Source organism: Pantherophis guttatus, chromosome 2 (genome assembly GCF_059756535.1).
Source record: "Pantherophis guttatus breed Tessera chromosome 2, ASM5975653v1, whole genome shotgun sequence".
Taxonomy (NCBI): domain Eukaryota; kingdom Metazoa; phylum Chordata; class Lepidosauria; order Squamata; family Colubridae; genus Pantherophis; species Pantherophis guttatus.
The window spans coordinates 107,623,770-107,636,735 of record NC_142064.1 but is presented as its reverse complement, the minus strand read 5'-3'; the positions used below and the strand labels follow the sequence as shown (position 1 = coordinate 107,636,735).

At 39.3% G+C, this 12,966-nt stretch overlaps 1 protein-coding gene across 11 annotated transcripts in view; it reads right to left on the bottom strand.

Moving 5' to 3' along the window:
- Positions 1–12,966, bottom strand: part of CARM1 (coactivator associated arginine methyltransferase 1) — an 86,023-nt gene that overhangs the window by 49,329 nt on the left and 23,728 nt on the right. For all 11 annotated transcript variants that reach the window (XM_034411209.3, XM_087888422.1, XM_034411206.3 and 8 more), the window contains one exon: positions 9,722–9,828. In XM_034411209.3, coding sequence (XP_034267100.1) covers positions 9,722–9,781 — 60 coding nt within the window. In that variant the 5' untranslated portion in view covers positions 9,782–9,828. The remainder of the gene's footprint in view (positions 1–9,721; positions 9,829–12,966) is intronic.

The window sequence follows — 12,966 nt, the reverse complement described above, 5'->3', positions numbered from 1 at the left end:
CATAATGTCTTTGAAAGTAACTATGTAACTTATTCTTCCCATACCATAAAAAAGCATGCCAACCTAGTTGAAGGTCATTACCTTCTAAAGTTAATAGTCTTTTATGCCTCAAATTGATCCATTCTTTCATCCATGTAAGTACCGAGGCCTAGGAGTACAATTCCCAATCTGGCAAACCAAAGCCCCCTCTTTTTTTGCAGTCTTGCAACATTTTCAAACCTATTCTTGCCTTTTTCCCAAGCCAAATGTATCTTGATATTATTTTATTTAATTCTTCAAAATATTTCCCCCCCCAATTTTATTGGAATTGTTTAGAATAAATATAATAGTCTTGGTAAAATATTCATTTTTATAGTAGCTATTCTTCCTGTTAATGACAGGACAGATCTTTCAGTTTCTCCAAGTCTAGATTAATTTGTCGCATCAGTTTCATATAATTGTCATCTTTAATTGTTAAGCATTTTGCTGTTAATAAGAGCCGCGGTGGTGCAGAGTACTTCTGCTGAGGCTGCCAGTAGTTTGGCAGATCGAATCTCACCAGGCTCAAGGTTGACTAAGCCTTCCATCCTTCCGAGGTGGGTAAAATGAGGACCCAGATTGTTGGGGGAAATACGCTGACTCTGTAAACTGCTTAAAGCACTGTGAAGCGGTATATAAGTCTAACTGCTATTGCTATTGCTAACTGTATTCCTAGGTACTTCACTTTTTTAACTATCTGTATATCAATTCTTTCCATCAACACTCTTTTTTGTGTATCTGTGAGATTTTTAACTAAAATCTTTGTCTTGTCTTTATTGTCAATCCTGCAACTTCTCCATATTCTTCTATCTTTCTAATTAACTTTGGTCCAGTTTCTAATGGGTCTTCCAATATAAAGACCAAGTCATCTGCAAACGCATGTAGCTTTTATTTCCTTTTTTTATTTCCATTCCCTTTATTTTTTCATCTTGTTGGATATTTCTACGTAAGCCTTCCAGAGTCAATATAAATAGCAAAGGGGACAGTGGACATCCCTGTCTAGTACCTTTTTAAATATCGAAGTTCTCTGTCATGTCTCCATTTACCATCACCCTAGCAGATGGTTTGTGGTATATTGTTTTAATCATATTAATAAATCTCTCCCCAAAGTCCATATATTTTAATTATAATAGCATAAATTGCCAGTTAACATTGTCAAATGCTTTCTGTGCATCTAGGAAAATCAGCGCCATTTGTTTTCCTGGGTGTGTTTCAATATACTCCAATGTATTTAAAATCATTCTCATGTTATTTTTAATCTGTCTCTTTGGCCAAAATCCAATCTGATCTAAATGTATAAATTCATTCAAAAACCTTTTAAATCTCTCAGCTATTATTGAAGCATATATTTTGTAATCTGCATTCAATAGAGGTATTGACCTGTAGTTTTTTATCTGCATTAAATCTGAGTGGTCTTTCGGTATAAGAGTAATATTTGCTTTCATCCATGAGTTTGGTAATTGTTTATAAAATTCTGCCAGTAATCCATCAGGCCCTGGTGTTTTATTATTTTTTGTTTCTTTTTTTTTTAAGAAAAAAGTTTTTTATTTTATGAACAAACAAATATACAATATATAATCAATCATTCATTGTATCGTCTAAGTACATCTTTTCATTTCATTTAATGTAACATTTCCCTCACATTTACTTATCTGTTAATACATTTATCTGTCTCTCCGTTTTATATCCTAACCCAACCTTCAACCCCCCCTCTCCACCCCCCACCCCCGACTTCCCAGAGCAAAAACAGGGTATAACATTTAACAAACATATGCTAAAATATTCTAACTTACTGCAAGATTCAAAACTCCCTCACACACTTTAACTCCCTTTTTACAAATTATTCATCAACCTTCCTTTTATAAATTCTAAAAATCAATTAAATTAAATTCTTTCTTCCTAAGTATAAAAGCCTTTTTCTTAGCATGTAATCCAATAACTTTTAGAGTTTTAGAAACATTAACAAACACTGATAAATTTCATTCAAACCCTCAAACACCCTTCTTTTTCAACATTTAAAATACTAAAATCTCATATTAAACGTTCTAAAAATCTCTTAATACATCAATAAAACATTCTTCATTCCTTTCTTTCTATATTGTTTCCAGTCCTTCTTCTTCCCCTCTGCTTTTATTTTGGAGAGTTTTTGAATTTTAATTTGAGGTTGATGTATCTTTAAAATCTTTAAAACTCGTTCCCTTCTTAGATTTATTTCCTCTGGTTTGAAACCCCCATATCGACTCTTATTGCTTGTATAGTCGATCAATCCATTCCTTTGTCTGTAGAACCAAAAATTGTCACGATAAGATTTATCAGTTTGCAGTAAAGAGTCTACTTGTTGCTTTTCAATTAGTTGTATGGAAACCTCTGCCAATCCTTTGTTTCGCCTATGTCAACCTCCATCTTAAACCTGATGACTTCTTTGTCTTCCAAAATCACATTAGGCTGGATAATTTCTGCCTCTTTCCCAACCAGCAAATCCCTGTTGTGCTGCAAATTATATTTTTGAAAGGTTCTATCAATTGATTCCAAAAGAGCAGAAGTAAAGAAGTTTAAAAGTTCTTGAAAGCCCTTTACAGTCACAGCTTGTGAGTTTGCTGACTCCCCAGCAGTAAACTTCCAGCCCTCGTCTCCATGCCCTCAGGCGCCATTTCTTCTCCTTTTAAACGGAGTTTCAAAGTACATGCATTTTTTTGTTCTCCTGAGTTTGCTCTGCCAGCATCCATGGTCAAAATTTTTGTAATCCTTAAAATTGCTTGCTGGTGTAGTCACGGACGCCTTGGTCTGCATAAAGCAGACTCGTCCCGGATCCGGAGCAACTGAAGGGCTTTCAGGGAGCTCTCACCCTGCAAACCCCAGGCTTAAAAAGAAAAACCTGGGGGTCTAGGGGAGTTTTACCCAGACCCTTCTGCTCTTCTCTCCCCCTTCTTCCCCTGCTCGGGGGTCGGGGGAGAGTTTTAAGCCGCTAGACAGCAGATTTTCGCTGTTCTAGCGGCTAACAGAATCACGGGGCTGGAGCTCTCGAAGGAGCGTCCATCGGCGTTCATTATTATTTGTTTCTTAATCACTTCTGTCAATTCCATCATGGTTATTTGTCCATTCAGGATAGCTTTGACTGATTCAGGTACTTTGGGGAGTTCAGATTGTTCCAAATATTGTTGTATTTTATTTTCTGGAATTTTCTCCTGATCATACAGTTTCCCATTTTATTATCATAGAGTTTCTCTTTTATTATTATTTTTTTGTCTTCATTCTGATAATAAAGGATCTCTTTCTCATTTATTAATTGATGTATCATTTTTCTTTCCCTCTCTTCTTTCAGTTTATATGCCAGCCATAAACCTTCCTGGTTTATTCAAATTTTAAAAAAAGTTTTGTTTTGCACTTTTGATTTTTTGTGCCAATTCATCTTTTTCCAACAGATTCATTTTGTGTTTTATTAAGTCTAATTGATTTCTTAATTTCTCTTTTTGTGGTTCTTTCTGTAATTCTGATTCTAATCTTTTGTGTTCTTCTAGCATTTTCTTATTCTGTTTCTTATTATTTTTCTTCCTCATGTAAGTTATAACTAGTCCCCAGATATATGCTTTAGCAGTATCCCAAACAGTTTGCAAGGTGTGTTTCTCCCCATACATCTTGAGTTCCTATTTCTTCCATCATTTTAAAAAAGGTTTTAGGGAGTGTTTTCCTAACTTTATCTGTTTTACTGTTTTTGTAGTCTCCTACCACACATATATTTTCATATTCCAATTCTATAATTTTCTTACGACGTTTTCCATAAAACTCATCTTATTATTAGGTGCATATATCGCTATCAACAACATCTGTTTTTGATTCATTGTTACCTCCACCATCAATATTCTCCCATCTTCACCTGAAAAGATTTGTCTAGCCTTTATTGTTTCTTTAATATATAGAACCACCCCACTTTTCTTTTGCTGTGCTAGTGAAAAATATAGTTTCCCAATTTTGGGTTACTCTAATAATTTACTAGTAGAATTGTTCTGCTTTGTCTACTGTATCTAGTCTATGCCTTTTTTTCATCCAGGTCACCAATATTCCCTCAGGTATTAGCCATCTAAAGTTTACATCATGTTTTATTAGTTGTCTCATCAAAAATTGGTAGTTTCCTTGTATCTCTTACTCTTCTGGGTATTTGTGTCAAGACTGCTATTTCTCTCCCTTTGTGATTCAATGATGCATCTCTTCCTCTTTGAAGTATTTCCGCTCTTATTGCCTTCTTTGAAAATCTCACATGTACCTCTCTGGGAAGCTTGTTCCTTCTCGCATAGCTTGTATATATTCTAAATATTTCGTCAATTCCAGAGAGGACTTCCTGTTTATTCTTTTCCAACGCATCTGCCAAAAATTCTTCCATTTTTTCAGCAAGATCTTCCCCTTTTTCCTTCTCAATATTTTGAAATCTCAGGAAGTATCTGCTTTATCCATTTCCAGCATAATTATGGATCGCTCAAGCTCATTATCTACCTTAGTCAGTCTGTAATCCATCTCTTCTACTTTCTTATCTGTTTGCTCTGTCTTCTCTTCCATTTTTTGAATCTGTTGTTCATTTTTAGTGATTATTTTCTGGATGTTTATTTTATCCTCCATCTTTTGTTCCATCTTTTGCATCCTATCTGCCAAATCATCATGCTTCTTAGCCATGACTTCTTGCAGAAGTTGGAACATGGTTTTCATTTCTGACTGAAAAGTATTTAATCTTTTGTTTTGCAACATGGTATCTATAGAACGTTGACTTGCTGGGCTTGATGTTGCTGCTGCTGTTGCTGCTGGTGCAGATGATGTATTTTTTCTCCCTGTTTTGCTTAGATTTGTATTGCTTGCCATTTTGATAGTTTTAGGTAATAAAATATTTTAAGTAACAATTATCTAACAGAGACAACCGATCAATAATCAAACAATCAATAACAAATCCAAAATGCAATACTCCACAGTACCCAACTTAAAGAGTACACCTGAAGCAGTCCAACAATTTCCTTTCTTATTCCCAGTTGTTGTTTTCAGACCTCTAGGCACCTCATTTTTTTAGTTCTTGTATTTCACAAAATCAAGATATCCATAGTCCAAAGTTCTCTTCAAGAAGGTTGTTTTCTCTTTTAATAAATTATAATCCACAAAGGCTCACCAAAATTGTATCAAACCGATTATAAATCACCAAAGAGGACAGCTAAAAGATCAAAGTCTTCATTTGCTTTATAAACAACTTCTATTATCTGCCAGTTTCAGTTGCTCAATTTATAAAATCTTTATCCAGTCAGAAAGCTACAGTGTTTAAAATTTACAGTTTCTACTCTCTTTCTCTGCAGTTCTCTCTGTAAACAGTTCCCAGGTGCAGACAGTATCAGCTTTGGAAGCCATATTAACACCAGAAGCTTCCACGCTGCCACCTTCTTGTGCTTGGGAAATTAGGAAGGAGGATTTAGCAGAGGGAATGTAGTTAGACAAAATAGCATTCTTCTTTTCAGTCCAGGTCATGGCAGTACTGCATCTGGAGAAGGAGAGGTTGAAGTGGTGTCTCAAGATGGGACGGCTGGTGATTGGACCATGTGATGGACTAATGGGTGCAGGGGCTGGATTTTGGGGTTTTGATTTACTGAGGGAAAATCTGGAACTCTCAGATTCAGGTTTTCCCAGATGTGCCAGTATACCTAATTTAATAAATGGGAACTTTGAGAAAATGCCTGTCTCAGAGTTTTTAATTGGAGCTGGGTTCTTCTGGAACACTGACAGAAGTTAATCTGTGTCTTGTAACAATGTTCTTTCAATAAACTGCCCAAGGTCAATTGTTATCTCACTTTCTTTTCTTCAGTTTCTTTCTATAACAATTTTTTCTGGCCAGCAGGTGTCACTGTTGCTCTATTTCTCTTCTACTCTTCTCCTTTAACTTACGCCAAATCTTTTTCCTTTGGAGGTTCCTGAGCCCGAGTTTAAATTGCAGAAAAACATTTAAGTTCAATGAAATCCAATTAATCCACTTAATACTATCCTTTGAATAACCAGTCTGGATTTCCTCTTTTAAAACTTATTTCTCTCACACAGTGCAAATAGTTCAAATTTCTTATTCGGATCTATTTCAGCTTTGGGCTTATTCACCACTATTCTATGGGAGTGGAAGGTAGAAAAATCCACCCCCTTCTTTTACAGTTCCACTGTCATTCAAGCCAGTTTTAAAAGGGGCAAATTCCTCAACAGAAGTTGGAAAATTCTCACCCAGTCGCACCACTGCTCTGCCTCAATCTTCACTCATTCTTCTCTGATTGGGCTGTCACAGCCACCGTCAGGCACGCAATGGCCGTCTTTTTCTTCCTGCCGGTTTGAGAACTTTCCTCCGGATCAAACAAGGAGTTTGCAATCTCCTTGTAATCTACGGAGTGTCCTCTCTTCTTCACCACCCCTCCAGGGTTCCTTAGGTCCCTCAAGACCCTCTGGCAGGAGGAATTTGGCAAACTTCGACAGAGCCCTATGGAAAATACATTGTATTGCCGCGACATCAGCTCCACCTCCTCCCAGAGTTCTGAAGAAGCTGGCAGAACCAGTATACCAGATCTTTCAACAATCCCAGAGCACTGGAGAAATACCTGAGGATTGGAAAAGGGCTGATGTGGTTCTCATCTTCAAGAAAAGGAAAAAAAATTGACCCAGGAAACTACTGACTAATCAGTCTAACATCAATACCTGGGAAGATACTGGAAAACAGATCTGCGAACAACTAGAAGCAAATAAAGTTATAAATGGTAGCCAGCACGTGTTTGTTAAAAACAGATCATGCCAAACCAATCTTATTTCATTCTTTGATAAAGTCAGTAGACCAGTGAAATGCTCTGGACATAGTATACTTAGATTTCAGCAAGGCATTTGACAAAGTAGACCACAACCTATTTCTTGGTAAGCTAGAAAAATGTGGGATAGACAGCATTGCCATTTGTAACTGGCGGACAAACCATACTCAACAAATAGTCCTTAATGGTATTACATTGACATGGAGAGAAGTAAGCAGTGGGGTACCACAAGGCTCCGTCTTACGCCTGGTACTCTTCAATATCTTCATAAGTGACTTAGATAAGGGAATAGAAGGGGACCTCATCAAATTTGTAGATGACACTAGACAGGCAGGAATAGCCAACACCCCAGAAGACAAGCTCAGGATCCAAAAAGATCTTGACAAACTTGAACAATGGGCCTTATCCAACAAACTGAATTTTAACCAGAAAGTAATGTGTTTTGTACCCTCTGCACATGCACAGAAGGTTTTGCTTTTTGCTTTTAAAAGTAAAAAAAAAAAATCGATCACAGCTAAGCTGCGCAATCGTCAGAGCCTTTATTTTTACTTTTAAAAGCATTTTTTACAACCTATTCAGGCAAATAGGTCGTAAAAAAATGCTTTTAAAAGTAAAAAAAAAAGATTGCGTGCCATGGCTGACCCCCCCCCCCCGGCGTGTGCTGTTCTACTTACCCCATGCCTCCTTTTGGCATGCACTGTGCGCGCACATGCAGTACACATTTGGCGCACAACGCACATGCGCAACCAGCAAACCAGTAGTAAACCAGTTCAGATTTCACCATTGATCAAGATAAAATCCTAGTAAGACCATACTTGGAATACTGCAACCAATTCTGGTCACCATACTACAAAAAAGATGTTGAGACTTTAGAAAAAGTTCAGAGAAGAGCAACTAAGATGATCAAAAGCCTGGAGACTAACATTTATGAAGAAGGGCTGCAGGATTTGGGTTTGGCTAGTCTAAAGAAAAGAAGAATTGGGGTGACATGGTAGCAGTATTCCAGTTTTTGAGGGGCTGCCACAAAGAAGAGGGCATCAATTTATTTTTCAAGCACTGGAGGGCAGGACAAGAAACAATGGTTGGATATAATCAAAGAGAGAAGCAACCTGGAATTAAGGAGGAACTTCCTAACAGTGAGGACAAATAGCCAGTGGAACAGTTTGCCTTTAGAAATAGTGGGCGTTCCATCACTGGATATTTTTAAGAAGAAACTAGACAGCCACTTATCTGAAATGGTATAGGTCCGTGATGGCGAATCTATAGCATGCATGTCGGAAGTGGCACGTAGAGCCATCTCTCCGGGCACGCGAGCAGTCACCCGATGCTCTTTCAGGTTCCAGCAAACGGGCCAGCTGGCCTTCACATGCACTGGGATGCCAGAAACCAAAAGAGCAGCTGCCCGGCGCGCATATGTGTGCCGGGAAGATGATCTTCCGATTTCTGGCATGCGCATGTGCGCCAGCCACCTGGTCTTCCGGTTTCTGGCATGCATGCATGCGCAAAGACCAGCTGGCCAGTGCGCATGCACGTGCTAGAAACAGGAAGATGCACCCGGCGGCTGTGTCTGGCACGCTGGAACCCAGAAGAGCACGGGGAGCAGAGATGCCAGCCAGGATGGGTGGGTTGGGGCTTCCCTCCTTCCCTCCCTCCCCACCCGAATGGGCTTCTTCCATGGCCCCAGCCCTACAACACGGGGCACTGATGCGCATATGCAGTCCGGAGAGCCTGGCCAGCTGGGGCACATGGGGCAGTGGGGCAGGGTTTGCTGGCTGGGCAGGTGGCCACCCCACCTGCTGCTCCTGCCACCGCGAGGAGGCGGCGGTGGTTCTCACGCTCCCATTTCCAGCCGGGATCCTGGAGCAGCCAGGAGGAAAAGGAGCCACCGTCGGGGAGGCCAGCTGCCCCAGGAGGGCCGGAGGACAGCGCAGTTCCTCATGCATGGAGATGCCGCCGAGGGGTAAGAGGGGCACCTGGCCAAGCGGGAAGCAGGAAGGAACTGTGAGGGATAAGAGGGGATGACAGCACTGGCTCATTCTCAGTGAGCCAGCGCTGGGGGGGGGCACTTCATCCCGGCCAGAGTTGGGGCAAAGCTCTCCTGCCTCCTGGCCTCCCCAAGCCGAGTCATGGGAATGCCGATGCCCCTTCCCCCTGAGGCCGGGAAGGGGCTCCAGCTTTCTAGCAGAGGCGGGGGCATTCCCCGCCCCACTTTCTCTCCATGTCCAGGGCTGCGGAACCGGGTCATCGGTGGGGATGTCCCCCCACTCCGGCGGGGACCAGGGGGATGTGCAGGGAGGTGCAAGGACCCCCAAAAGGCCAAGTGGAGCTGGGGCACACTCCAAGTGGATAGCTGGTCTTCATGCATGCATGCATGCCAGAAACTGGAAGAATAGGTGGCTGCCGTGCATTCGTGCACCGGAAACCAGGAGATCATCTGCTGTTCCAGTCTCCAGCACGGGTGCGCGCACGCTCCTGTTTTGGCACTCGGTGCTGAAAAGGTTTGCCAACACTGGTATAGATTTTCCTGCTTGAGCAGTGGTCTGGACCTCCAAGGTCTCTTCCAGCTCATTCTATTCTATTCTATTTCTATTCTATCCTATTCTATATACCCTAGACCTGATAATTGTGGGCCCATGTCTGAGACCCTGGCACTTAAGAATCTATAGTTTCTGTTCAGATCCCTGTGCTGTGTATTGGTAATTTTCCTGCATCAAGAATCTACACAGTTTTCTGGCAGAAAAAGTCCTTGTCAATTTCTTCATTAGCTAGCCCTCTACAGTTTGTTTTCAAGAATATGCAAGATATTCTTGCATATTCTGCAGATCCTCAGCAGTGGACCCAAGGAGCTGACGTAATTCCTCCCTCCCCTCCACCAGAAAAAAACAACTATTGAAGTCACCTACCTGGAAGTACTGCACAGCAGATGATTCCTCTGTGCGCTCACTGAACACTGACTGCTCCATGTTGTGGCCTCGGCAATTTTTCAAGATATTATAAAATGAGCAGAAGTCTAAAGATAAAGCCAAAAATGCTTTTCAGACTTCAAATGACATTGTTCCAATTACATCCAAAAAGGGTACAAACAATTTAGTTAGAGATGTAATCCAAGATGGTATCTAATTATTATAGGAACATTTGCCCAGGATTTTTCTCTAGGTACTTTTAATCAGGTTATGTGACACAGATAGTCCTCGACTTACAACAGTTTGTTTACTGACCATTCAAAGTTATAATGGCACTGAAAAATGTGACTTATGACTGTTTTTCATAGTTATGACCTTTGCAGCATCCCCATGACCATGTGATCAGAATTCAGAATTCAGGATGCTTAGCAATTGGTCCTTGTGTTATGTGATCACCTTTTGCAACCTTCTGACAAAATCAGTGGGGAAGCCAGATTCACTTAACAACCAGGTTACTAACTTATCAACTGCAGTGATTCACTTAACAACTGTGGCAAGAAAAAATAGGGCAAAGTTCACTTAAATGTCTCACTTAACAACAGAATTTTTGGGCTCAATTGTGGTCATATGTTGAGGACTACCTCTACTTATTTCTAAGACTAAATCATTTATTTATTGGATTTATGCCTTGCTTTTTTTTTTTTTTGTTTACTCAAGGCACTTAGAACATTTCAATTAAAAATGCTAAATTTAAATGTAGCATTCAGATCAACAGATTAAAAATCAGTTAATGTGGAAGTGATATGTTTTCCATTTCACAAAATTTTCCTCTACAGGGAGAGCATCCATAGTCAGAGACAAGAGATGAAACAAACAAGCCACTATCAGCAGAGCATCTTTTTCAAAAAGTCCTCTCTTGCTGATTTCCATGAACAGGCATATTCATTGTAAAACATATGATCCCTGGAGAGATTCAAACCCTAGCTGTGTGGGGCTTTAAAGTCAACATCATCACATCATCTATGCCCAGGAAGCAATCAGCAAGAAGGAGAGATTTTTCCACCAGGAATCATACCATTCCTATAATTTCCACTTTTTAAGGAATATATTTTGGCCCAATTGCAATTCTTAGATGCTTCTCAAGGGGTACCTACCATACAGCATGTTACAGTAGTTAAGCATAAGGATGTAACTAAGGTATAGATAACTATTACTATGTCTAAATCATTGCTGCAAGGATCACAGCTGGCACCCTAGCCACATCTATGCCAATGTGGTCCAGGCCACAATAATCAACTGTGAATCCAATGACAATTGAGCATCAAGGAGCATCTTTAAACTGTGCATCTTTCTGAAAACCACATTTTCATTATTTAAAGTTTTTAATACTAGCTCATGCTTACAAATAGCAGAATTGCTTGCAATTTCTTCTCTAATGCTACATGTATATTTACTTAATTTTTGGATACAAAAATAGTATGTACATTTTTATGTAACAAATATAGGTGAATAGTATTATACTACATGCATCAAAAATCTTATATTCATATTTAAGTTAAATCAAGTACAGATAACTGTCCATAAAAATGTTAAAATTTTAGAATGATAAACACGATTTTGTCTTTTGGTTTTCTCACAAATATCCTTTCTGTTATATTTTAACTTTTCTAAATGTTCCAAATGTTGCAGCAACTGTCCAACCTATCCACTAAATACAGCATAAGTATCAAAAGTTTAAAATTAAAATCTAGACAGAGTTGGGCTTAACATTGCATGACTTTGCCACTTGATGGTCCAAAATTTCTATTATGGAGAACAAACAGCAGATGATGTCATAGGAGAGAATATCAGAGTGAATTATTTAATAGGACAGATGTTATCCTTCCTGTAAATCAGCGGTTCTCAACCTGGGGGTCGCAATCCCTTTGGGGGTCGAACGGCCATTTCACAGGGGTCGCCAAAGCCCTCTCTCGCCCCCCCCACGCCTTCACTCACCCTCACTCTCTGCTCTGTTGGATCGCCGGCCGTTCGCTTACCCCGCCCACTCTCAAACTATTGCTGCCTCCTGAGTCCCAGCTGATGGCTAGAGGAAAAAAAACTGTTTAAATTCTTGCCGTGGGGCTTCAAAGGGCCGCCTATAGCCAGTGGTGGGATTCTGCCGGTTCCGCCCCGCCCCTCCGCACCACTATTTATTGCCAATAAATAGTGGTGGGTGAGGGGCGGGCGAGCCAGCAATTTAACAAATGGTTCGGTGTTTTTTTGTAATTTTATTGGCCCGCGGAGCTTCAGCATAGGCTAATTATCCCTTGATTAGATCGGCTCCCGACTCTCAGCTGATTTGCTCTCAGCTGTTTTGCTCAGGGCTCTGCTGCTTGCTTGCAAAGAGTGCTGGAGCAATTTTTTTCCCCTAGCTATGCTGAGAAACGAAACTGAAAGTAAAGCAGGCTGTTGGCTTTGCTACAACGTTGGAAAATTAGGCAGGCAGATTTCTTTTCTTTTTCCTCACCAAAAAAGGTAGGTGCAAACAATGGGAAATTTAGGGAAAAAGAGGAGAGTTCAAGATTTTAAAACACAAAAGAAAAAAAGCTCTATTTAACTAGGGAATTGTAATAATTGACATATTATTAATTGTATATTGTGTTGAAAGCAGAAATGGTTAAGTTGTGGTTTGGAGGAATATATGGGGGAAATTATTTGATTTATTATTATTGGTAAATATAATTAACTGATTTGTAAGAAATTGGATTGCATGGTAATAATTGGAATATTCATGTTCATATTGATTAATATACAAAAAAGGTAGTTATATAACTAATTGATTTATATTAAGATGTTGAATTTATATTAAACAACTGTAATACTACATAATTAACCAATGTGAGGATGAATATAAAAATAGATGACAATGGGAAGGGGTATAATATAGAATAGAAGGGAAAAATTGAATTTGATTAAGATTAGAGATGAGGATGAAGGGTAATATTGGTTTTTTAGAAAAATAGATGAGGAATAAATATGGCAAAAAGGAAATATAGAAATTGTAAATTTAATTGAAATGACTAAACACTGTTTAAATTTGTGAACCGGGCAAATACTCTGTTCAAAGAAAATACATTGTATGTTTGTATGTGTGTTTCTAATTATTGTTATTTATTCATATTTGTTCTCTTTTATTCTTTAAAGTTTAACAATTCATTCTTTATCTTAATATCTTTATATTTGTTTGGGGTTGGCTTTCTTCCCTT